Below are 25,076 nucleotides of genomic sequence, written 5' to 3'. Positions count from 1 at the left end.
ATGGCCTGGACGGGGCCGCTGGCTCCAGGGTTTCAGCTGGGGAGGGGACTGTGCGTGTGCAGGGAGAGCCTACCCATGTAATGGGCATCCCGGGTCTTACCAGGGAGACAGTCATGGTCCTGATGATTTTCCAGTGTGCCCATGAGAAGAGTGAGGCTCAGAGAAGTGCAGCACGAAGTCAGGGTCACACAGCTCAAGCGGTGGAGATTCGGACTCTGTCCCCTGTCAGCCACAGCTCGCTGCTGCTCCTGGGTCCCACTTTCCAACCCTGGCATGTTGGGGGTCCTGGTGACATTTTGTGGGCAGGCTGGGGTGGAAGCGGCCAGGCTTCTGGCCTGTCGCTCCCTTTCCTGGGCGCTCACCACAGAGAAGCACACAGCCACTGCAGCTAGGTGTCCCAGATTCAAGCCTTAGCTTCCCCAATTTTATTTATTTATTTGTTTATTTATTTATTTATTTTTGAGACAAGGTCTCACTCTGTCGCGCAGGCTAGAGTGCAGTGGCATGATCATGGCTCACTGCAGCCTCAACTTCCCAGGCTTAGGTGATCCTCCCACCTCAGCCTCCCAAGTAGCTGGAATTACAGGTGCACGCCACCATACCTGGCTAATTTTTTGTATTTTTATAGAGACGGGGCTTTGCCACATTGGCCAGGCTGGTCTCAAACTCCTGAGCTTCCCCAGTTTTATTATTTATTTATTTATTTATTTTTTGACACAAGGTCTCACTCTGTCTCCCAGGCTGGAATGCAGTGGCATCATCACGGCTCACTGCAGCCTCAACTTCCCAGGCTTAGGTGATCCTCCCACCTCAGCCTCTCAGGTAGCTGGGATTACAGGTGCATGCCACCACACCTGGCTAATTTTTTGTATTTTTGTAGAGACGGGGCTTTGCTACATTGGCCAGGCTGGTCTCAAACTCCTGGACTCAAGCGATCCACCCCCACTGGCCTCCCAAAGTGCCTGGATGACAGGCATCAGTCACCATGCCTGGCCAGCTTTCCCAATGTTAATGGCGTGACCCTGGGCAGGTGACTGGCCCTCATTCAGCCTCAGCCTCTGTGTCCTCATCTGAGAGATGGGACAGTAACCATGTGGACCCCTGAGGCTCTGTGAGATGAAGGATGATATGGGTCAGTGCTCAGCAAACAGAACTTCAGGGTTGAAGGTGTGGCCAGCATCTCCTTGTGGCTCTGCAGGGCCCCGTGAAAAAGAGAGCACCATCATGCCCACCCCCGAGGCTCCTGGGGTGGCCACACGTCCCCAGCCCTCAGCCCACCCTCTCCCTATTGCTTCTCTGCCCTCCTGGCCAGGACAAGCTGAGCAACCAGAGCTTTGGGACTGACCTGCCGCTGGTGGACCACCAAGTGGAGGAGCATAACATCTTCCACAATGAGGTCAAGGCCATCGGGCCCCACCTGGCCAAGGACGGGGACAAGGTGGGGCATGTGCTGGTGTGGTGGGGACCCAGGGATGGAGGGGGCCGCGCCTGCGTCCTTGCCCTGACCCATGCCCTCGGCTCTGTCCTCAGGAGCAGAACAGCGAACTCCGGGCCAAGTACCAGAAACTGCTGGTGAGGAGCTCCCTGGGGGAAAGGCCTCATGGGGAGAGGAGAGGATGGGAAGCTTGGAGTCGGGGGGACAAGGATGTATTCTTTTAAAAATGACATAGGCAGCCGGGCACGGTGGCTCACGCCTAGCACTTTGGGAGGCAGAGGCAGGAGGATCACTTGAGCCGAGGAGTTGGAGACCAACCTGGGCAACATAGTGAGACTCCAGCTCTACAAAACATTTAAAAAAATTAGCTGGGCTTGGTGGCATGCCTGTGGTCCCAGCTACTTGGGAGGCTGAAGTGGGAGGATCGCTTGAGCCCAGGAGGTGGAGGCTGCAATGAGCTGTGATCGTGCCACTCCATTCCAGCCTGGGAAACAGAGCAAAACCCTGTCTAAAAAAAAAAAGGCGTGCAGTAAACGTTTCAATCAGGAGAGGGGTTGAGGTGGGAAGAGACATGCCCCAGCCTTTTCCTGAGCGGCTGCCAGGTCTGCCCTGGTTGTTCAGGGAAAACCCTAACAGACCCCAGGGGTACAGCCTGTCCTGCTTATTTCTTTATTATCTGCTGTGTGCCAAGTATGATGCCACTTGCTTTCTATACAAAAGCTCTCCATTTTCCTTCCCAAACCTTTAAAGAATGCATTCTTTTAAAAATCGCATGAGTGTTACGCAAATGCTTCCTTGTTGCCAATGTTTCAGACATCTCAGAGAATACGGAGGCAGCATTGTGTTGCTGTAAGGAGCCATGCTGCCTCTGCTCCTTAGTGTTAGTGGTGACACCTTGAGCGAGTTACTTAGCCTCTGGGAGCCTCAGTTTCCTCATCTGAGAAATGGAGTTCCTACGTGTTCCTGTCTCATAGGGTCGCTTTGAGGATGAAATGAGTCAATGTTGCAGAAGTTCGTCGCGCGTGGAGGGCCCCATGTACCAAAATGCAAACATCCCTCCTTTCCCTTGCACCCCCGCTTCTCAGATGTACAGTGGTGCTTTCCTTCCAGCCCTCTATAAGACGATCATGATACAGATAAAAGTAGAAGCTATAGTTACTGATATTTGTTGAGCACCAACTATATGCCAGTCTCTGTGCGCTGTGAGGTCAGGACTGTCATCTTCCTCATTTACAGATGGGCGAACTAAGCCTTCACAAAAATGTCAGTTCCGTAAGGGTTTTGTGTGTTTCGTTCACTGCTGTGTCCCCAGTGTCTGGAGCCATGTCCAGCATGTAGTAGATGCTCAGTAAACATTTACTGAATGAATGAGTTTCAGGGGTTCAGGTGACTTGTCTAAGGGGGCCTGGCCTGGACGTGGCTAAGCTGGGCTTGTCCTCAGGCCAGCCATAGCTGGGCTTGTCCTCAGGCCAGCCATAGCTGGGCCCTGCAGGAGGTAGGGAAGGAAGCGAGCAGCGGCAGCGGGCTGAGGACGCAGCCCTGTCCTTGCCCCGGCCCCTTCAGGCAGCATCACAGGCCCGGCAGCAGCACCTGAGTTCGCTGCAGGACTACATGCAGCGCTGCACCAATGAGCTGTACTGGCTGGACCAGCAGGCTAAGGGCCGCATGCAGTACGACTGGAGTGACCGCAACCTCGACTACCCCAGCCGCCGGCGCCAGTATGAGGTGGGTTCTGGGGGCCTGGGGCATCAGGGAGGAGGCAGCCCTGGAAGGAGCACGGGACCGCCAGGCTGGGCACTGAGGCCCCTCCACTGCCCCCCACTGCAGAATTTCATCAACCGCAACCTGGAGGCCAAAGAGGAGAGAATCAACAAACTGCACAGCGAGGGCGACCAGCTGCTGGCAGCCGAGCACCCCGGGAGGAACTCCATTGAGGTTCATGCACCCCGAGACCAGACACCTCCCCCAGGGTGGCTTCTGGTCGGCCGCTGCCTGTGGGCTGCCTGGAGCTCGGGCAGACCCCGGAGCTGGGGTTCCTGCAAGCTGCATCTTGTGTCTGTCTGTCTCTTTCTTGCTGTGTCTGACTCTGCCTCCTCCATTTATCCTGATCCGTTGACACTTCTGCCCTCAGCCCCTGGACTTCTGAAGCGCCTGTGGGGTCTGTATTAGTTTCCTAGAGTTGCTGCAACAAGTTAAAACAAACTTTGTGGCTTTAAACAACAGAAATTCATTCTCTCAGAGGTCTGTGGGCTGTAAGTCTGAAATCAAGGTGTCTTAGGGCCTCATTCCCTCTGGAAGCTCCAGGACATGTGCCTTCCTTGCTCTTCCGGCTTCTGGGGGTTGCCAGCAGCCCTTGGCTTGTGGCTGCATCATTCCAGTCCCTTCCTCCATCTTCACATGGCCTTCTCTCCCCATGTCTCTCTGTGTTCTCTCTTCTTATAAGGATATCAGTCAATGGATTTAGGGCTCACCCTAATTTCAGGATCCTTAACTAATGACATCTGCAAAGATCTTATTCCCAAATAAGGTCGCATTCTTCCCAACCCCCACAATCCCACCAACCCCGCCTGAGATGGAGTTTCGCTGTTGTTGCCCAGGCTGGAGTGCAATGGTGTAATCTGGGCTCACTGCAACCTCCACCTCCCGGGTTCAAGCAATTCTCCTGCCTCAGCCTCCCGAGTAGCTGGGACTACAGGCGCACACCACCACGCCCAGCTAATTTTTGTATTTTTAGTAGAGACAGGGCCTCATCATGTGGGCCAGGCTAGTCTCAAACTCCTGACCTCAGGTGATCCACCCGCCTCGGCCTCCCAAAGTGCTGCGATTACAGGTGTGAGCCACCATGCCTGGCCAGGGTCATGGATTTGGTGGGACACTGTTCAGTCCATGACAGTGCCTTTGTACAGATTTGCTGAAGGCACCACAGCCCCCACTTGCCCCTTGTGCACCGCACAGCCTGGGCATCCATACGTGGCATCCCTGTTTGGCTCCTTGACGTGACCCCTCTCCTCCTCCCACTCCTGAGCAGAAGCTGGCTACCCCTGTGGTAGCCACACCCAGACAGATGCCAGATGCCTCCCTCCCCCGCCATGCCCCAGCCCAATATCCCAGCAGTCCCTTCCTTGGTGTCTGCGGTACCTGCCCAGTGGTGACCAGCCCCTTCTCTTCTGGCAGGCGCACATGGAGGCTGTGCACGCAGACTGGAAGGAGTACCTGAACCTGCTCATCTGCGAAGAGAGCCACCTCAAGTACATGGAGGACTACCACCAGGTACTTACCTTTCCTGGGAGTCCCCCCAGCACCGGGGGTGCTACTCTCTCAGAGCGCTCAGTGCCTACCTGGCTCATGTGTGGCCTCGTGCTGCTTGGTCCAGGAGCCTTGCGGGACAGCCATCCCAGGCCCCCAGCACCCGTGCTTCTGATGGCGTGTGCAGACATGTCCCAAGCTTGCCGGCCTCTGTCCATCTTCCCTGGGGACCAGGGCCAGAGTCTGATTCCCCAGGTCACATGGGGCCCAGGGTGAGTGTGTGGGGTTTTAATTTTGGTAAAATCTATAATATACGTGCAGATACATAAAACAAAATTTGCCTTTTTTTTTTTTTTTTTTTTTTGAGAGAGTCTTGCCCTGTCACCCAGGCTGGAGTGCAGTGGTGCCATCTCGGCTCACTGCAACCTCCACCTCCTGGGTTCAAGTGATTCTCCTGCCTCAGCCTCCTGAACAGCTGGGATTACAAGTGCCCACCACCACACCCAGCTAATTTTTGTATTTTCAGTAAAGATGGGGTTTCGCCATGTTGGTCAGGCTGGTCTCGAACTCCTGACCTCAGGTGATCCTCCCGCCTCGGCCTCCTAAAGTGCTGGGATTACAGGTGTGAGCCACCACACCTGGCCAGTTTGCATTTTTAAGTGTACAATTCAGTGGCATTCATTGCATTCACAATGTTGTGCAACCATCACCACCATCTACTTGCAAAACTTTCCATCACCCCAAGCAGAAACCCTGCCCGTGCCTGGCCGGGCATGGTAGCTCATGCCTGTAATTCCAGCACTCTGGGAAGCCGAGGCGACTGGATCACCTGAGGTCAGGAGTTCAAGACCAGCCTGGCCAACATGATGAAACCCCATCTCTACTAAAATACAAAAGTTAGCCAGGTGTGGTGGCCCATATCTGTAGTCCCAGATGGGAGGCTGAGGCAGGAGAACTGCTTGAACCCAGGAGGCAGAGGTTGCAGTGAGCTGAGATCGCGCCATTGCACTCCAGCCTGGGCGACAGAGTGAGACTCTGCCTCAAAAAAAAAAAAAAAACAAACAAACCCCGTACTCATTAGGCAGTAAGTTTTCCATTCCCACTCCCCCAGCCCCGGGTCACCTCTGGTCTTCTTGCTGTCTCTATGGACTTGCCTGTTCCAGAAGTTTCACACCTAGAACGAATATGAAGATCAGTGGGATCATGCAATCTCTACCCTTTTGTGTCTGGCTTCTCTCACTGAGCATCATGTTTTCCGGGTTCATCCGCGTTGTAGCATTTTCAGTGCTTCACCCCTTTTTATGGCTGAATCATATCCTATTGTATGGCTAGACCACTGTGTTTATCCACTCATCTGTGGCTGGACACTTGTCTGTTTCCAGAGGAATGAGAGTTCGTAAGAAGCTGCGGGTAATTCTTAGGATTGAGGTGTCTGGGGAAAGCTGGATGTGGGCGACGCCATGTCACTCCTCATTCCCTGTCTGAGCCGCACGGTGGGGGCTTCAGGTCCTGTTTATGGCTGCAGCCCAGGTGCTCAGCCCAGGAGATAGCTGACAATGACCCAAAAGTTGATAGACTGAAGAATGGGCAAGAGAATTTTCGAGAACAAAAAGGGGAGGCTATTATCAAAACCTAGAAAGAAGCTATAGTATTAAGTCTGGATGTTCCTAGTACAGAGAGAGGAACTGAATCAAAGACACCTCAAGACTTACTGATATATCCAAGAAAACATGTCACAGAGGTGGCATCTCGTGGATGGGTGGGAAGGGACCTGGCTTCTCTCAGTGAGGCCCCTAAGGAGCCAGCTCAGGGAGGGTGGGGCTGTCTCCATGCAGAGGAGCCTCAGGCTCAGCACAGGGTCCCATGCTGGACTCCAGGTGAACCGGAGGCCCAGCCCCGCCTGAGGGATGAGCTTGAAGCCTCGGACAGAAGCCCAGGTGCTTCTAGTGGTTTCCTGGCTGTAACAGAGCCACCTTCTCCCCTAGTTTCACAAAGACGTGAAGGACGCTCAGGAGCTGCTGCGCAAGGTGGACTCGGACCTGAACCAGAAGTATGGCCCTGACTTCAAGGACCGGTACCAGATTGAGCTGCTGCTGCGGGAGCTGGATGTGAGCGATGGCCCAGGACCCCTGCTGGCCCGGGGGGCGGGGGACCCCTCTACACCATGCCTGCCCTCAGCCCTGTACAGGCCCCTCCACAGCACCCCACCTGCTGAATCCAGCCCCTGCTCTGCGTCCTCCCACCAGGGGGAAGGCTGTTGGTCTCACCTGGGCCCCTGACCCCGTTCTCTCCAGGACCAGGAGAAGGTGCTGGACAAGTATGAGGACGTGGTGCGGGGGCTGCAGAAGCGGGGCCAGCAGGTGGTGCCCCTCAAGTACCGCCGGGAGACTCCACTCAAGCCCATCCCCGTGGAGGCACTCTGTGACTTTGAGGGGGAGCAGGTGCGCGGGGCCAGCTCCTCTGTTCACATCACTACAAAGTCTTTGGGGTAACATGGTTGGATCCGGGGCCTCCGGTGCCGTTCTCAGGAGCCTGTGCCTGTCTCCGTGGTGTCACTCTGCCAACCCTTCCCCTCGTGCAGGCCAACTGGCACCCCTATGCCACCCCCACCTCGGCTGCCCTGGCCTTGTGTTCCACCAGCTTAGCAACCCCAGTCCCCCCTCAGAAGTCCCAGGCCAGGTTCTCATTGGCTCACTGTGAGTCACGTGTCCATCCTACACCAATCACTGTGGCCAGGGAACACCAGGGTCCACCCTATACCAATGACTGGCTGGCGAATGCCAGTCATTGGCTAGGTCCAAGTCACGTGTCCATCTGGAGCTTGGGAATGGAGAAGGAGAGACCACAGGGACTGGGAATTGGGAGGGAAGGTTCCCCAAAGGGAAATGGAGGTGGGTTGCTGGGCCGGCAGCCTCAACACATGTGCTTCTCCTGCATGCCCCTCCCCACTCTACGGGGAGGGTCCAAGTGATGAGCCGGGGCTCCCCAGGTCCAAGAGTCGGGGGGTGAGATGGCAACCGGGCTCCCAGGCCCTCAGGCCCTGCCGGGATCCTGACTGTCCAGCCTGCCCCCGCCAGGGCCTGATCTCGCGGGGCTACAGCTACACCCTGCAGAAGAACAACGGGGAGAGCTGGGAGCTCATGGACAGCGCTGGGAACAAGCTGATTGCTCCGGCCGTCTGTTTTGTGATCCCCCCCACAGACCCTGAGGCCCTGGCTCTGGCTGACAGGTACAAGGGCAAAGGCGGGAGTCTGCATGGACCAGTCCCACCCCCAGGGCTTCTCAGGCCCCATTCATAGCCCTGGGGATTTAGACTCAGCCTGTGGGGAGCGCGGGATCGCTGACACTCTCCATCTGCACCCCCTTGGAAGTTCATGCAGGAGAGGGGCAGATCGTGGGCCAGCTGACTTGCTAAACATGAATGTCCAGCTCTGGGCTTCGTCCTGGCACCCTGACGAGTTTCTAAGCAGTTGCTAAGGGCCCCTGACTCCCGCACGCGCTGCTCCCTGTACCTGCAGACCGCAGCCCCTTGGCTGGAGGACTCAGCTGGGATAAGGGCTGCCTCCTTTTTGCTCCCAGGCACCTTCTTCCACTGCACGCACCGCTTTTTATTAAGTGACTAGCGTATGCGTCAGTCTCGTTGGGCCTGGGCTCCTTGAATTTCCTCTCTCCAGGGCCTAGCTAAGTACCTGGTACAAAGTAGGTGCCCAGGAACTCCTTGCTGAATTAGTGGATGATTCAAGGAATGCCTTCATTTATAATTTATTGAGCACCTACTGTGTATGCTCCCTCAGAGGTAACATCTTGGTGGAGATTATTGGACAGACAATTTTAGGTAGTAAGACTTCCTACGAAAGAAGAGGAGGGAAGGAGGGAGAAGAGTTCTGAGCCCATGAGCACAGAAAGGCCAGTGCCACAGTGAGCACTTGCTGTCCGCATCTAAGGAGCTGTCAGGCTCCTCTGGGGTGTCTGCCCAGCCAGAGTCCGCAGTCCCGCCTCTGTGGGTGCAGGGGGTGGTGGGCTGCCCAGGTTCCCAGCTCATTTCTGTCCTCACAGCCTGGGCAGCCAGTACCGGAGCGTGCGGCAGAAGGCAGCTGGGAGCAAACGCACGCTGCAGCAGCGGTATGAGGTGCTGAAGACCGAGAATCCCGGAGGTGGGTGCCAGGGCCACTCGCCTGAGGCTCTGGGGGTACCGGGGAGGAGGGGCTGGACCAGGGTCTGTGCTGTGGATGAGACGGCAGGGGGCTGGCTGCCTAGGTCCATCCCTGGGCCTCACACCCCTCGCCCGTTGTCACACCTGCCTGTGTCCTCCCTCCCTCCACAGATGCCTCTGACCTACAGGGGCGGCAGCTGCTGGCTGGCTTGGACAAGGTGGCCAGCGACCTGGACCGGCAGGAGAAGGCCATCACAGGGATCCTGCGGCCACCACTGGAGCAAGGCCGGGCTGTGCAGGACAGTGCCGAGCGGGCCAAGGACCTCAAGGTACCTGCGGGTCAGGAGCACAGGTGGGGCCGGGGGAGCCCTGCACTGGCCCCCTGGGGCCCCTATTTGAGGTCTTTTCCCCATGGAGTCTTGGGATATTCACTGCAGCTGTCTGACAGGGACAGCCTGCTGCATGTAACCGGGTCCCGAGTCATGGAGGTGGCAGGGCTGCTGTCATTACCTCCCCAGGAGAAAGAGCTGGCAAGACTTGCATTGTTCCTGCATGGCTTGTCGATCTGACGCCTGGCATGGCACATGGGCTGTGGAATTCCGCAGGACTGGGTCACCGGCTGGCTTGACCGCAAACACGTTAGCGTTTATATTTATAAACTCCAGGCCTCAGTGTCTTCAGTAGGATGGGTTGGCCCTGCTCACAGGGCAGTGGCGAGGACAGGGTGAGCTGATGCCAGGGGGGACGTGGAGGGGCCACCTCCCCCCACCTCCTTTCCTATACAAAGTCTCCCACATCCTCAAGGCAGCCCTCTGAGGCAGTGAGTAGCACTCCAATTTTACAGAAGAGGATCTGGGATTGGAGAAGTGCCATAGCCCCTGATGGGGCCTCAGAGTGAGGGCCAAGTCAGGGCGAGAGGATGCCGGTCTCGGGTGTAGCCTGACCCCACAAGTCCCTTCCTAAGCTGCTGGGAGTCGTCACACTCCCACCCGTGACTGGGTGGAGTCGTAGTACTCCCCTCCCAGGGTTGCCGCAAAGATTAAACAGAAGCGTCCGCGTGCAGTGCTGAGGACAGCACAGGCCCAGCAGCTGCCTGGGTGCTTCTGGTGTCACTAGTCCATTCCACCTCAGCGGTTCCGTGGGATGCTCGTGAAAAATGCAGCCCTCAGGCTGGGGTCCAGATGCTGGGTCAGAGCCCGAGTGTGCCAGGCCTCTCCAGCTGCTTCCACTGTGCCTGATGTGGGAATCTGTGCTCACCCTGGGCACATCCTCAGGGGAAGGGGCTGCCTGGCTGTGTCCAAAACTGAGGGGCCCTGGTTCCCACAGAACATCACCAACGAGCTACTGCGGATTGAACCTGAGAAGACGCGGAGCACGGCTGAGGGCGAAGCCTTCATCCAGGCCCTCCCAGGCAGTGGCACCACACCCCTGCTGAGGACCCGGGTGGAAGACACCAACCGGAAATACGAGCACCTCCTGCAGCTGCTGGACTTGGCCCAGGAGAAGTGGGTGGCAGACAGGCAGCATGGAGGTTGGGGTGGGGTCAGGGGGCCAGGTGGGCATCCCCCGACGCCTGATTGGTGCTCTCAGGGTTGATGTGGCCAACCGCCTGGAGAAGAGCCTGCAGCAGAGCTGGGAGTTGCTGGCCACGCACGAGAACCATCTGAATCAGGATGACACAGTGCCTGAGAGCAGCCGTGTCCTGGACAGCAAGGGGCAGGAGCTGGCGGTGAGTCTAGGGCCCAAGTCCTGGGAGTCCTTCTCTGAGCAGGTGAGAGCATCAGGCACATCCACCCGCCCGTCTGGACAGACGAGGACACCAGCATCCAGTCTCCCCGGGTTTGGAATGCCCAAATTGGGAACTGCAAATGGAGGCCCGCAGCACAAATCCAAGCTATTCACGGGATCTGTGTGACTTACGGGATTTCGGGTGCCAGCATTTTAAGACCAAATATCTGCAATAGCCAGTGTAGTGGCACATGCCCGTAACACCAGCCATTCAGGACGCTGGGGCGGGATTGCTTGAGCCCTGGAGTTTAAGTCCAGCCGCCTGGACAACGCTGCAAGACCCTGTCTCTTAAAAAAAAAAAAAAAAGCATAAAGCACATAACAATCCATGTTCCCAGTATCTCTTGCTGAGCAGAGCTGGCATCCTGGGCTGCAGCTCAGAGGGCAAGTCAGTGGGCAGAGGAGCAGCTGCCTTCTCAGCCTGCTTACCTCGCAGTTGCCACGGGCCCCCTTCCCACATTGCCTGAGCACAGGAAACATTCAAGTCTGTGACTTGAGGCCCCTTATTCACACTCCCATCTCACGACTTGCTTTTGCCACAGCCTCACGACCAGACAGTGGCAGGCTGTTCTCGCGCAGGGCACGAGCTGCCTGCTGCAGGGTTTTTAGAAGTTAGCTTTTCAGGGCTTTGTTCATTGTAAAAAAACAGAAGATGGCAGAAGTGACCCAGGTTTGGGATGTACAGAGCAAGGCTCCGGTCCTTCCTACTTGTGGCCTTGCCCACCCTCCTACAGCCAGTGGCCCAGGGGCATCGGGGGGTGTCGTCACCTGGCTCTGGGAGCTCTGGCCGCAGCACCGCCGTCTCCTCCTCTGCCCCGCCAGGCCATGGCCTCTGAGTTACAGGCCCAGAAGTCCCTCCTGGGTGAGGTGGAGCAGAACTTGCAGGCGGCCAAGCAGTGCTCGAGCACACTGGCCAGCCGCTTCCAGGAGCACTGCCCGGACCTGGAGCGCCAGGAGGCCGAGGTGCACAAGCTGGGCCAGCGTTTCAACAACCTGCGCCAGCAGGTGGAACGCAGGTGAGGGTGCGGTGGGTGGTGGCCATTTTTGTTTTCTGAGAATGCGATCTAATTCCCTCTAAGCAATGCTTTAGCCGTGTCCCACAGATTTTGTTGTTTTTCTTTTTGGTGAGTTCGTCAGATTCTCTGACGGCCCTGTGGTCTCTCTTTTGAGTCATGCTTACCTGGGTCCTGTAATCCACAATGGGCATCTCTGCAAGTCAGTGTATATGGACCCACCTGGTTCTCCACAGTCCAACCTGACGTTCCCTAATGACCACCCACCCTGTGTGGGAGATACTTGGGGTATTTCTAGTTGTTACATTTGGTTGTTTCCCACTTTAAAAAAAAAAAGAGGGCTCTGTGAGGCTTCTGTTTGCTGTGGCTGAGGCCTGAACGCTTTGCCTTGACAGGGCGCAGAGCCTACAGAGCGCCAAGGCGGCCTACGAGCACTTCCACCGCGGCCATGACCATGTGCTGCAGTTCCTAGTCAGCATCCCCAGTTACGAGCCCCAGGAGACAGACAGCCTCAGCCAGATGGAGACCAAGCTGAAGAACCAGAAGGTGAGATGGCCGCTTCTGCAGCCCCAGGCACACACTGGCAAGGGAGGGTCAGAGGTCAGCAAGCCCCTTTCTGGGGAGCCAAGCCTTTGGGAGGTGGAGCAGGGCAGAGGCCTGCCACAGCTGTGTCCTCCCTGGGCCTCAGCTCAAGCTCCCAACACCCAACCCTCTGAGAACAAGAACCGAGTGTGTCGCTCACCTCTCCCAGCTCAGTGCCCTGCACAGGGCCTGGTGCAGAATGGACACTTGGCGTGGGTTGGCTATGTGAGTGAACAGCTACAGAATGAAGAGCCGCCTTTGTGGGCGAAATCCCATTTTCAAAGTTGGGACTCCTGCCCCCCCCATGCCCAACGCAGTGCCTTGGGGTGAGGGAGGAACACGGGAAGCCAATGGCTGAGATGCAAATCCCGGGTCCACCCCATCAGCCACATCCCCACCTCGGAAGCTTTACTTTCCTCACTCATAAGCTGGAGGTCACGATGCTTACCTCCTGGCATCGTTTGAAGATTAAATGAGATAATCTAAGTCAGACAGAACAGTGTCTCGTGGTCCAAATCATCAGTAAACATTTGTTTCCTAGCAGAGATAATGATCTTGGCCCTTCTTCACAGAGCCTTAGAACTGCCTTTTGTGGCTGGGCGCGGTGGCTCACACCTGTAATCCCAGCATTTTGGGAGGCTGAGGCAGGTGGATCACAAGTTCAGGAGTTCAAGACCAACCTGGCCAACATAGTAAAACCCAATCTCTACTAAAAATACAAAAAAAAAATTAGCTGGGTATGGTGGCAGGAGCCTGTAGTCCCAGCTACTTGGGAGGCTGAGGCAGAATTGCTTGAACCCAGGAGGCTAAGGCTGCAGTGAGCCGAGATCGCGCCACTGTACTCCAGCCTGGGCGATGCAGTGAGACTGTCTTAAAAAAAAAAAAAAACAACAAAAAACTGCCTTTTGCAATGAATAAATATGTATACAAGGGAGCCATTCATCATACTTTGTGCTAGAGAAGAATAAATTCAGATTCTGAGATTTCCAGCTACTGCATCCATGGTTGCTTTTTTAAATTTTTTTTCCGGTTAGTTTTGATTTTTAAACTCTGTCTTACAGAACCTGCTAGATGAGATAGCTAGTAGGGAGCAGGAAGTACAGAAGATCTGTGCCAATTCCCAGCAGTACCAGCAAGCTGTAAAGGTGAGCCGGGAAACTTCCGCCCAAAGCACAAACAGCAGGGGCCTTATTCTACAGTCCCCTGGTCAGAGAAGCAGCAAGCACCGGCCCTGGCACATGGGGGTGGAGCTGGCCATCCGAGGCACTGCCGGCTGCTGTGCAAACCGGCACAGGCTTTTGGGAAAACAGCATGGTACTAGACATGGAATGCTGTAAAAGGGTTTTATACTCTGAAGCAGTAAACTCTTTGGGGGAATTTATCCTTAAGGAAAAAATACAAAAAAAAAAAAAATGCAGGATAAACAACATTGTTGCAACAGCACTATTTACAATAGCAAAAGTCGTACGCTGGAAAGGACTGGTGTCCAGTGGCAGGGGAAAGCTGCGTGAATCAGCACACATCCACCTGATGGATTATAAAGTCAGCAAGCTGGTAAACATGAGAAGAGGTGGTGGCAAGGTGAGACAGGGTTATGGTACAATGTTAAAAGCAGCAGCAGAATGTGAAAATCTCTAGGCATGTAGAAAGGCTGGGAGGGGAATTCAGGGGGCACTTCTTGTCTCATATGTTGCTGAGTGATGGAGCTATGTACTGCTGAGGTATCGGTAATTCTCAAAACCTCCTGGAAATCACTGCAGGGTGCAGCTGTGAGGAAGACCCACGCAGCTTATAAAACCAGCACATGGCACAGGTCTGGGTCAGCTGGAAGGGGTACAGGAACATGTCTGTCTCTTCTCAGCTGTTTTAATCTCCCCTCTGCCGTGTCTCTCCCTCATGCAGGACTATGAGTTAGAAGCAGAAAAACTAAGGTCTCTTCTCGACTTGGAGAATGGAAGGAGCAGCCACGTGAGCAAGAGAGCCAGGCTCCAATCTCCTGCCACCAAAGTGAAGGAAGAGGTGAGTTCCATGGGCCAGGCGGCGTCGGGACTGAGGTGGAGGCCAAGCTGCTCTGCTCCCCAGGGAGCACAGTGTCACGCACTGGCCTCAGAGATGCACACACAACAGGGAAGCCACTGAGAGCCCTCTTGCGTGCAAACAGGTTTGGTAAGAGATGAGGAATTTGTTCTAGGGCAGTGACATCGATATGCCTAGAAAGACAGCAAGGCCGGGCGCAGTGGCTCACACCTGTAATCCTAGCACTTTGGGAGGCCGAGGTGGGAGAACTGCTTGAGCCCAGGGGTTGGAGACCAGCCTGGGCAACAAAGCAGGACCCCATATCTACAAAAATATTAGCCAGGCGTGGTGGTGCAAACCTGCAGTCCCAGCTACTTGGGAGGTTGAGGAGGGAGGATCACTTGGGCCCAGGAGTTCAAGGTTGCAGTGAGCTACAATCACACCATGGCACTTCAGTCTGAGTGAAAGAGATTCTGTCTTTAAGCAATAAAAATTTTTGAAAACGCAGCTGAACAGAAGTGTCAGGGTCAGAACCATGGATCTGGGAAGTTCCTGTTTTGCTCACCTCAGTAAGTACAGTGGAGGGCTGATATTAGTCTCCTGTACACACAAGAGAGAACACTGGTGCTCTAAGAGGCAGAAAGACTTGCTCAAAGTCAGTGTGGCCAAGACCCTGGCCTGGATCTTCTGCCTCGAGATCCATTTTACTCTCCACCGGTGAGGCTACAGTCTAACTCCAGGCAGGAGTGGGCAAGAGCTATGCCTCTACCCCCAAATTCCGCACTTCTCAAGAACCATGTCCACACTGTCTAGCTCTCTGTTGCTTACCCTGTTGACACCTGTTTGTTGACCCCTCTCCTAATCCTCTTCTCTGCAGGAAGCAGCACTTGCCGCCAAGTTCACTGAAGTTTATGCCATCAACAGACAGAGGCTGCAGAATCTGGAGTTTGCTCTGAATCTCCTGAGACAGGTAACTGATCTTACTAAGAAATTTCTACTTCCGGCTATTCTAGCAGGTGACAAATACAGACTCTGTCTTAGAGAAATGGTTTGTGAATTGATGGAAGTGTCCCCTTGCTAACGTTTCTGGGCAGGGCCAATGCAAAGACTGGCCCGAGCCAATGCTTCTACTGACATGAGAACTTATTCAACTCAATAAACATCTGCTGAAAGTGAATGCTATTTTCAGCTGGGCATGGTGGCTCACGCTTGTAATCCCAGCGCTTTGGGAGGCGGAGGCAGGCGGATCACCTGAGGTCAGGAGTTCGAGACCAGCCTGGCCAACATGGTAAAACTCCGTCTCTACTAAAAATACAAAAATTAGCTGGGCATCGTGGCACATGCTTGTAATCCCAGCTACTCAGGAGACTGAGGCAGGAGAATTGCTTGAACCCAGGAGGTGGAGGTTGCAGGGAGCTGAGACTGTGCCACTGCACTCCAGCCTGGGCAACAGAGCGAGACTCTGTCTCAAAAAAAAAAAGAAAGAAACAAAAGAAGGTGAATGTTATTTTCTGAAGTCCGTGATGTTGATGACAGCACTGTTTTTTAATAGCAAGACACTGGAAGCAGTTCACTCTTCATCAGCAATGGGCTAAACTGCGGTCTGTCCAGAGTGTGGAAACTATGCTGCTGGTAAATCCTGAAGCAGCACTCTCTGTGCTGAGCTGGAATGAGCTCTGTAAGTGCAGTGAGCAGCAGGGCACACAGCAAGAATACCATTTGTGCAGGAAAGATAAACACATGGTACACACTACAGACAGACATGCTTGTGTGAGCACAGATAGCATCTCCAAGGCTGACAGACACACCCTAGGAAGGGGACCAGAGGTGGGAGACCGTGGTTTCATTTTAAATCTTCCACAGCTCAAAAATGTTTTACCTGATTAAAAAAAAACCCAAACTAGTTGTTTGATCATTTTTGAAAGTAACCCTAGAACTCTACGACTAACATGAACTGGCACTGAGGGAGTCCCTTGGGGACCACAGGACAGCCACTCTGACCAGGTGGGGACAGGCCCCACATGTGCTGCCAGAGCCTGGCTTTAACCTTGTCTTGTCTTCTCCATCACAGCAGCCGGAAGTAGAAGTCACCCATGAGACCCTGCAAAGGAACAGGCCGGACTCTGGAGTGGAGGAGGCGTGGAAGATCAGGAAGGAACTGGATGAGGAGACTGAGCGGAGGCGGCAGCTGGAGAACGAGGTCAAGAGCACCCAGGAAGAAATCTGGACCTTGAGGAGTCAGGGGCCTCAGGAATCGGTGGTGAGGAAGGAGGTGCTCAAGAAGGTGCCGGATCCCGTGCTGGAGGAGAGCTTCCAGCAGCTGCAGCGGACGCTGGCAGAGGAGCAGCACAAGAACCAGCTGCTGCAGGAGGAGCTGGAGGCATTGCAGCTGCAGCTGCGTGCCCTGGAGCAGGAGACGAGGGACGGGGGGCAAGAGTACGTGGTCAAGGAGGTCCTGCGCATCGAGCCTGACAGGGCCCAGGCGGATGAGGTCTTGCAGCTGCGGGAGGAGCTGGAGGCACTGAGGCGGCAGAAGGGCGCCCGGGAGGCAGACGTGCTCCTCCTGCAGCAGCGTGTGGCCGCCCTGGCTGAAGAGAAGAGCCGGGCACAGGAGAAGGTCACCGAGAAAGAGGTGGTGAAACTGCAGAATGACCCCCAGCTGGAGGCAGAGTACCAGCAGCTGCAGGAGGACCACCAGCGCCAGGACCAGCTCAGGGAGAAGCAGGAGGAGGAGCTGAGCTTCCTCCAGGACAAGCTCAAGAGGCTAGAGAAGGAGCGGGCCATGGCCGAGGGCAAGATCACCGTCAAGGAGGTGCTCAAGGTGGAGAAGGACGCGGCCACCGAGAGGGAGGTCAGCGATCTCACCCGCCAATATGAGGACGAGGCTGCCAAGGCTCGCGCTAGCCAGAGGGAGAAAACGGAGCTGCTCCGAAAGATATGGGCCTTGGAGGAGGAGAACGCCAAAGTGGTGGTGCAGGAGAAGGTGCGGGAGATCGTGCGGCCAGACCCCAAGGCGGAGAGTGAAGTGGCGAACCTCCGCCTGGAGCTTGTGGAGCAGGAGCGAAAGTACCGGGGTGCCGAGGAGCAGCTCCAGAGCTACCAGAGCGAGCTGGAGGCCCTCAGGAGGCGAGGCCCCCAGGTGGAAGTCAAAGAGGTGACTAAGGAAGTCATTAAGTACAAGACTGACCCTGAGATGGAGAAGGAGCTTCAGCGGCTCAGGGAGGAGATCGTGGACAAGACCAGACTGATCGAAAGGTGTGATTTAGAGATCTACCAGCTGAAAAAGGAAATCCAGGCCCTGAAAGACACCAAACCCCAGGTCCAGACCAAAGAGGTGGTCCAGGAGATCCTCCAATTCCAAGAAGACCCTCAAACCAAGGAGGAGGTGGCGTCTCTGAGGGCAAAGCTCTCAGAGGAGCAGAAAAAACAAGTGGATCTGGAGAGGGAAAAAGCTTCCCAGGAAGAGCAGATCGCCCGGAAAGAGGAGGAGCTCTCGCGGGTGAAGGAAAAGGTGGTGCAGCAGGAGGTGGTCAGGTATGAGGAGGAGCCAGGCCTGCGGGCTGAGGTGAGCGCCTTTGCCGAGAGCATCGACGTGGAGCTGCGGCAGATTGACAAGCTGCGGGCAGAGCTGCGGCGGCTGCAGCGCCGGCGCACCGAGCTTGAGCGGCAGCTGGAGGAGCTGGAGCGCGAGCGGCAGGCTCGCAGGGAGGCCGAGCGCGAGGTACAGCGGTTGCAGCAGCGGCTGGCAGCGCTGGAGCAGGAAGAAGCTGAGGCCCGTGAGAAGGTAACCCATAAGCAGAAGGTGGTGCTGCAGCAGGACCCGCAGCAGGCACGAGAGCATGCCCTGCTCCGACTCCAGCTGGAAGAAGAGCAGCACCGGCGGCAGCTCCTGGAGGGTGAGCTCGAGACCCTCCGGAGGAAACTGGCTGCACTGGAGAAGGCGGAGGTCAAGGAGAAGGTGGTGCTCTCCGAGAGTGTCCAGGTGGAGAAGGGCGACACCGAGCAAGAGATCCAGAGGCTCAAGAGCAGCCTGGAGGAGGAGAGCCGCAGCAAGCGCGAGCTGGACGTCGAGGTGAGCCGGCTGGAAGCCAGGCTTTCAGAGCTGGAATTCCATAACTCCAAGTCATCCAAGGAACTAGACTTTCTAAGGGAAGAGAACCACAAATTACAGCTGGAGAGGCAAAACCTGCAGCTGGAGACCCGAAGGCTCCAATCGGAAATCAACATGGCAGCGACGGAAACACGAGACCTGCGGAACATGACCGTGGCAGACTCTGGGACCAACCATGACTCCAGACTGTGGTCCCTGGAGAGGGAACTGGATGACCTCAAGAGGCTCTCCAAGGACAAAGACCTCGAGATCGACGAGCTGCAGAAGCGCCTGGGCTCCGTGGCCGTCAAGCGGGAGCAGCGGGAGAACCACCTGCGGCGCTCCATCGTAGTCATCCACCCTGACACAGGGCGCGAGCTGTCCCCGGAGGAAGCCCACCGTGCCGGGCTCATTGACTGGAACATGTTCGTGAAACTCAGAAGCCAGGAGTGCGACTGGGAGGAGATCTCAGTGAAGGGTCCCAATGGGGAGTCCTCAGTGATACACGACAGGAAGTCTGGCAAGAAGTTCTCCATCGAAGAGGCCCTGCAGAGTGGCAGGCTGACCCCTGCTCAGTATGACCGCTATGTCAACAAGGATATGTCCATCCAGGAGCTGGCGGTCTTGGTATCTGGGCAGAAGTAGGCACAACTCTTGCAACTCTTCGTAACGGCAGACGCTGGCCCTCTCCTACGACGCAGTGACCTCCTTGGTGTTGTCCTCTCCCTAGCCCTGGTGCAGGCCAAGCATTTTATACATACCCTCGCTGCCAGGCTGCTCAGAGTCCAGCCCACATATGAGACAGGCTGTGGCTGAAGACAGGCAACTCTCGTCCCAACCATCATTCACCCTGAGTGACCCACTTCATCCTCCAATGACTGGACAACTGCGATGCCTTTTCCTCCCTTTTCCTATACACTCCCAGCAACAAACTCCTCATGATAACTGCACACAATCTGAAAACCACTGAAGGACAAGCCAACCACAGCAGCCAAGCCCACTCCATGCAGCATGGGTACTGGTGGCACACCAGACAGTGACACTGCCCCACAAAGGCCTGGGCCCGTGGGGGCTGCTGCCTGGCATGACATCTCTCCAGATTTCTGGCTTAAAACCAACTTTCCATCCGAGAAGCCTCTTCAGTAGTTACTCTGCTCATGAGACAGATCTGGGCTCCAAGCCAGGAAAGGTGAACAGAAACCACAAGTGTCCAGCCCTCGGTGCTGGAGTGGACGTTAATTGTCAGCCAGACTGTCCCGGCACCTACAGAGAATGTTTGACAGTTCTGGCATTTAAATCCTTTGATAGTGGATTGTGCTGTTAGCCTCAGTTTCAGTGCTTTACAAGTCTCATTTATTATCTCATTGGTATTTAGGTATACAAAATAGTTGATTATTCACCACGCGAATATCTGGGTCTCTGTATCTAATGTAGAACATAAGAAAATGGGAACTAATAGGGAACTTTATTTATAGCATGAAAATAAACCTGGTGGCTGGAGTCTGCTTGTACGGTCCACATGTTTCTTCTTTTGCATGCAAGGCTTATTTCCCCCACTCCCTCTTGGCTTTCAGCCAAAATGGATATTCCATCTATAACAGCTCCTACAGGAAGAACTACTTCCACATGGTAGAAAGAAAAGAGTGAGAAAAAATGTTTTGGAAACCTTGAAACAATTTATTGAATTGCTTTATACAAGATTAACAATCTCCACACCACCCCTAACACCAACATAGTCGCTGCACAAAAGCCACAGCCCCTCTCACACCTAAGAAACGGCCACGCCCGGTAAGTGCTCAGAGACTTTCGCTGCGCCAAGGAAACCCCTGCAGCCCCCAGACCCCGAGGCTGCTCTGCCCCACCCTCTGCTGCGGCCTCGCCTGTAGATCTGCCTTGCCATGGCTGTTCAGTCATTCGCTCTTTCATTACCACAAATAAAGCATAAACAAGGAAAAGAAATCTCAAACTCCCCATCAAAGAAACGTTTCCCTGAGGCAAGAGGCATCACTAGATTCCTAAAAATGAGGGTATTCTGCTCCAGCTGCACGCGCAATGGTACATGGGGAGGAGGGAGCACCAAAGGGAAAGGAAAAAGGGGCTGGGACCCGGGTGTTTATGGGCAGAGAAGCCTGGAGAGTCCCTGCTCAGCCTCCACTGCCGGCCTCTGCTTGGCTTTGAGCTCAGCAATACAAATCTCTTCTTTGGCTCTTTTGCTACTACCTAAGACTACTCTGTAAACAAACTGGAAATCCAAGTTGCAAAAAATATATATAACAAAGGGATAAGGAATCCACTTAGCCCAATGTGAAACACAGATTGGTTCTTATGTAAAAAAGGAGTCAGAGCAGAGGCCGGGCCAAAGGGCAGACAGAGGTCTTGCTCCTTGGGAAACCGGGAAGGCCAGCAAACCTCTGAATGAAGGATGAGTTACTGGGTGCTGTACCCTGGGAGTCAGGAGCGAAGAGCGGTCCGTTTTCCCACAGGTGTATGTGCTGAGGACACCGTATACTCTCAACGTGCCTGAGATCACTTAGCTGGAGCAGTCAGTTCAGACTCACCTTGTGGCACAGACCTCACAAGACAGGCAAGTGCCCTCAAATTCTTGTGAAACAGCCACTGGTTGAGTGGTGACTTAGGAGCTCTGCAGTAACTGTCCTAGTCTCTCTGATCCACTCTCCAAGCTCTTCTGTACATCACCCTTCAGTCGACACATAACCCCACTGCCTGGAGAGCCCCAGGACTTCAAGGCCTATTTCTACCCGGCAGACACTTCACAGAGGCCTGCTTCTGCCGCACTGCCTAAGAATGATTCCTAAGAATACAAACTGGAATGTCTATCTGTGACTTGGGAACCCTGGTATCCTTGACCCTCAGAGAGATGAAGGGCTCTGGGCTCTGCAGTCCAACTCCACGAACTCTGGAAAAACAAAATGGGAGCCCTGGCTATATTGGGACTTGGAATTTGGGGGCCCAGACAACCTTCTAGTCAGGACGGCACAGATAATGATGTGCAAGTGTAAAAAACTCAAAACTGGCTTTCTCTTCAATACAGACATATCTTTAAAAAGGTCTTCATCTCAGCTCCATTCAGAGGGCTGAATGGACATGTGTTGTCGAATTCTGCTCCACCATAAAGGCACTGGAATTATGTCTTCCTATAATATGATGTGTGAAGAACAGTCCCCTTCTATCCAATGCATTTAATGGTAATGACGAAAACTGAGCCCAAAATAGGTGTCTGCAAAAATCCTATCATAATTGTTGAATCTACAAAGGTCTTTTCTCTAAAAGAGCTTCATTGTCATGTTCCGAGGAGAAACTGGCCCCCACAGTGAGCACACCCTAGGTGTTCTTAGTATTTTGCAGGGACAATGCAGGTCTCCCAGCTGTGGCTCTGGCCTGAGTTTTGTCCTCTTGAACACACAGCCTGGGGATGGGGTGGCACTGTGACCATCCAGGGAGCTTACTGCAGCCAGAAGGAGCCCCTGAGCAGTGGGGTGCTCTGAGGTACTCTGACCAAATGCCAGGGGATCAGGCAGATTCACCCGCAGGTGTGCCAACTGCTCTGCCACCAGAGCCTGTAAACACTGTGCCTCCCACCACGGCCCAGCGCACGCCCCAGCCTAGAGCTGCCCCTCTAACAGCCGTCTAGCGACAGAGCCGCAAGGCCCAGGGCACGGGGCAGTCTGCACCTCCTGAGCAGCAAGGGCCTGGCTCCCTCCGTGGGAGGCACATCAGAAGTGCCGAGAAGCGCTCCACTGAGAACTCACGCTCCTCCAGAAGAACACCAAGCAGCAGAAAGGGCGCAGTGAGTGTACATCCTGGGAGACCTGCACGTTCTGATTCCACCCAGACCCAAGTGGCAAGCCTTGCCTCTGAAGCGGTCACAATTTCCGTGGTACAGCAGGCCCTTTCCCGTGAAGCTGAGAAGCACCTGGAAAACAGTAAGAAAAATTAGAACGCAAGTTTTTCATGCTCTCTGATTTCCTTAAGGCAGTAGTAACCAAACTTCAAGGGAAACACCTAAATAGCAAAAGTCCCCAAATGCTGAGTGTTCTAGAGCTCAAACAAGCCATGAGACACCAGCCAGCAGTTATTCGTGTACACTGCTCCTGGCCGCAGCCTGCAAGCACACTAGCACTGTGAAGGTCGGTGGTCACTCAGCACAGTGTTTCCAGAACAGCAACTCTGCTGTGCAACTTGGGCTACGTCATCTCAGGCTACAATTGCCATCCTGAGGCGAGGCCTGACGATCACACAGAACTCAAAGCAGCAATGATCATTCATTCTCTTACCATCAAAAGACCCTCAGGTCCTGTAAAGACAAATTCAAAGGCACTAGCATTCTCAGTCCACAGAAGAAAGAAAGGAAAGCAACGCAGACGCAAGTCACGCAGCTGAAATGCGCAAATAGCTTCTTACTTGCATCTCGTGTCATCCTATAAGCTGAAGTCCATCTAAGGAAGTGAGAGAAGCTCACTTGGATAACCCTGTTTTGGTATAGTTGCTTTTCTGATTGATTTTCTTTTTCCTCGAACTTTTAAACTGATTAAAAAAATTTTTTTAGAGATGAGGTCTCACTATGTTGCCCAGGCTGGAGTACAGCAGCTATTCACAAGCATGATCACATCACACTATACCCTCTGATTCCTGGGTTCAAGCAATCCTCCTGCCTCTCAATGCCACCACATCCAGCCTCTGAGAGCCTTAAACAGTTTTAAAAACTGACTCATAATAATGACACATATTTTATGGGGTACACAGTGATGTTTCAACATCTAAAATGTGTAGTGTCACGTTAGAGTTATTAGCATATCCATCATCTCAAACGTTTTTCATCTCCTTTTGTTGGCGACGTTCAATATCCTCCTCCTAACTGAAACTACATACTACTGTCAACTACAGTCGCCCTACAGTGGTATAGAACACTAGCACTTCTTCTTCCTATTCTGATAGCCTTTTCATACCGAGGAAAAATGAAAATATAGCAGAAAGCAATCTTTTGAGACAGGGTCTCACTCTTGCCCAGGCTGGAGTGCAGTAGCATGACCACGGCTCGCTGCAGCCTCGACCTCCTCGGCTCAAGTGATCCTTCTGCCTCAGCTTCCTAAAGAGCTGGGACTACAGGCACATGCCACCACACCTGACTAATTTTTTTCTTTAAATGTAGAGATAAGGTCTTGCCATGTTGCCCAGGCTGGTCTTGAACTCCCGAACTCAGGCAATCCTCCTGCCTTGGCCTCCCAAAGTGCTGGGATTACAGGTGACAGCCACCGCGTCCAGCCTCAATTACTTTGCTTTTCTGAGAGTAACATTCCTGAGAGAAAGCAAAGGCAGGGCAGCCTGACTTTGGAAAGACCCCTGCTCTCACCAAGGTGGCTCTGCAGCCTCTAGTCTGTAGAGAAGTCACTGCACTCTACTTCTCCTCCCAAGGAAAGGAGAAGTCACTAGTGCTGTAGGCTTAGCCCCTCAAAGAAGCACAGTTTCCATTGTGGAGATTTACAGATTTAGTCTTGCCCCATATGGCCTCTGGTGTTTACTATAATGCGCCATGGTGCCAGGGAGCCACAGCACATCATGAGGCAGATGTAACTTGGGAGACGTGCAGCACAGAGGGTCCTTACTTCCACCTGGCACCAGTTCACCAGGGTTACCTCGGCTGGCTTCCATACGAGTGGCTCTCCCCTTATCCAAGTAGCACCCTGGTTATGTCTGAAGCGGGTCTACAGTACGAACAATGCTAGGTCAAAGCTGAGACACCATGAGACTTCCCATGCCAGAATTCCAGGAGGCGTACCCAAGAATCGCAGACTCGGGATAGGGTGAGGCAGACACACTCAATGCAAAGGTACCAACCCGGGGCACCTGAGCCCTCTTCTCAGGTGCTACCAGAGCAGCCTCAAGCCTGAGGCTTTTAGAGGTTCCCTATTTCAGAAGGTGCTAAGGGGAGCGCCGACCACATGCCTGCTGTGCTCCCACAAATCTGTTCTGATGGAGTTTTCACACTTGGACAGATTTAAAGCTGCTCCTCTCAAAGTCTTGCACTGTGGCCTCTGGCTGCTACCTGGATTTTCCCTTTAATGGAAACAAAGTTTAGAGAGCCTTCTGTTAAGCAATCACATCTGAAAGTGGAGCAGCTTGCATTCCAAGACCTTGTTGTACCCAATTAGCCCTTGGAGAAGATGCACCATTACCTTCCCTTTTTTTTTTTTTTTTAACTGAAGAGAAAAAAAACAAGCCGAGGGTTAGAACTCCTCCACCGCACACAAAAGCGCACCACCCTGCCCCCCGCAACTTTCCCTGTGATCACACAGGCTGAGGCTGACCTGGCGGCAGCTCCAAGTGGGGACCAGAGGAAACCCCAAGAGTAGAAGTGCCTGTCACCCTGAGTACTAACAAAGCACAGCCTCAAAGGACAAACCAAAACAACAACAGCGACAAGGCAAAGACACCAAGACCCTTGGCAGTGGCAAAGCACCTAGCGGTGGAGAGGGCAAAGGCACACGGTGCGCGTGGCACACTGACCGTCGGGTGATTACCTGGCAGACTCTGCGGGATATGGGTGGGCACCGCAGCGTGTGGGAGAGGCGCTGCATGGGGCGGGCTGGAGTGCAAGCCAGCCAGAAGACCTGAGAGAAAACAGGAGGGGAGAAAAGAACAAAACACACACATTGAAGACAGGAACAGGAAAGCAGCTCCAGCAGCCAAAAGCCCCCGATAACCTGCCAGGCCAGTCTGGGCACCACACCCAAA

The 25,076-nt window shown here is 54.3% G+C and overlaps 2 protein-coding genes across 10 annotated transcripts in view; one reads left to right on the top strand and one right to left on the bottom strand.

Annotated features, from left to right (window-relative positions):
* PPL (periplakin) overlaps window positions 1-19,823 on the top strand; it is a 55,167-nt gene extending 35,344 nt beyond the window's left edge. Inside the window, exons 5-22 of the mRNA XM_019012493.4 lie at window positions 1,313-1,438; window positions 1,531-1,572; window positions 2,999-3,160; window positions 3,263-3,370; window positions 4,610-4,705; window positions 6,667-6,789; window positions 6,976-7,122; window positions 7,759-7,910; window positions 8,738-8,835; window positions 9,006-9,163; window positions 10,161-10,339; window positions 10,425-10,563; window positions 11,445-11,638; window positions 12,031-12,181; window positions 13,279-13,362; window positions 14,120-14,236; window positions 15,111-15,203; window positions 16,305-19,823. Of these exons, the coding sequence (XP_018868038.4) occupies window positions 1,313-1,438; window positions 1,531-1,572; window positions 2,999-3,160; window positions 3,263-3,370; window positions 4,610-4,705; window positions 6,667-6,789; window positions 6,976-7,122; window positions 7,759-7,910; window positions 8,738-8,835; window positions 9,006-9,163; window positions 10,161-10,339; window positions 10,425-10,563; window positions 11,445-11,638; window positions 12,031-12,181; window positions 13,279-13,362; window positions 14,120-14,236; window positions 15,111-15,203; window positions 16,305-18,968 (4,833 nt within the window). The 3' untranslated portion in view covers window positions 18,969-19,823. The remainder of the gene's footprint in view (window positions 1-1,312; window positions 1,439-1,530; window positions 1,573-2,998; window positions 3,161-3,262; window positions 3,371-4,609; window positions 4,706-6,666; window positions 6,790-6,975; window positions 7,123-7,758; window positions 7,911-8,737; window positions 8,836-9,005; window positions 9,164-10,160; window positions 10,340-10,424; window positions 10,564-11,444; window positions 11,639-12,030; window positions 12,182-13,278; window positions 13,363-14,119; window positions 14,237-15,110; window positions 15,204-16,304) is intronic.
* Window positions 19,824-19,977: 154 nt separating this feature from the next.
* Window positions 19,978-25,076, bottom strand: part of UBN1 (ubinuclein 1) — a 34,302-nt gene continuing 29,203 nt past the window's right edge. For 4 of the 9 annotated variants that reach the window (XM_055365202.2, XM_055365204.2, XM_063699976.1 and 1 more), the window contains one exon: window positions 19,978-24,952. In XM_055365202.2, coding sequence (XP_055221177.2) covers window positions 24,732-24,952 — 221 coding nt within the window. In that variant the 3' untranslated portion in view covers window positions 19,978-24,731. The remainder of the gene's footprint in view (window positions 24,953-25,076) is intronic. The other 5 variants (XM_004057140.5, XM_019012496.4, XM_055365205.2 and 2 more) reach the window with 3 other exon arrangements.

Source organism: Gorilla gorilla, chromosome 18 (assembly GCF_029281585.2).
Source record: "Gorilla gorilla gorilla isolate KB3781 chromosome 18, NHGRI_mGorGor1-v2.1_pri, whole genome shotgun sequence".
NCBI classification, from domain to species: Eukaryota; Metazoa; Chordata; class Mammalia; order Primates; family Hominidae; genus Gorilla; species Gorilla gorilla.
Note: the sequence above shows the minus strand (reverse complement) of the source record. Positions and strands in the feature narration are given on the sequence as shown.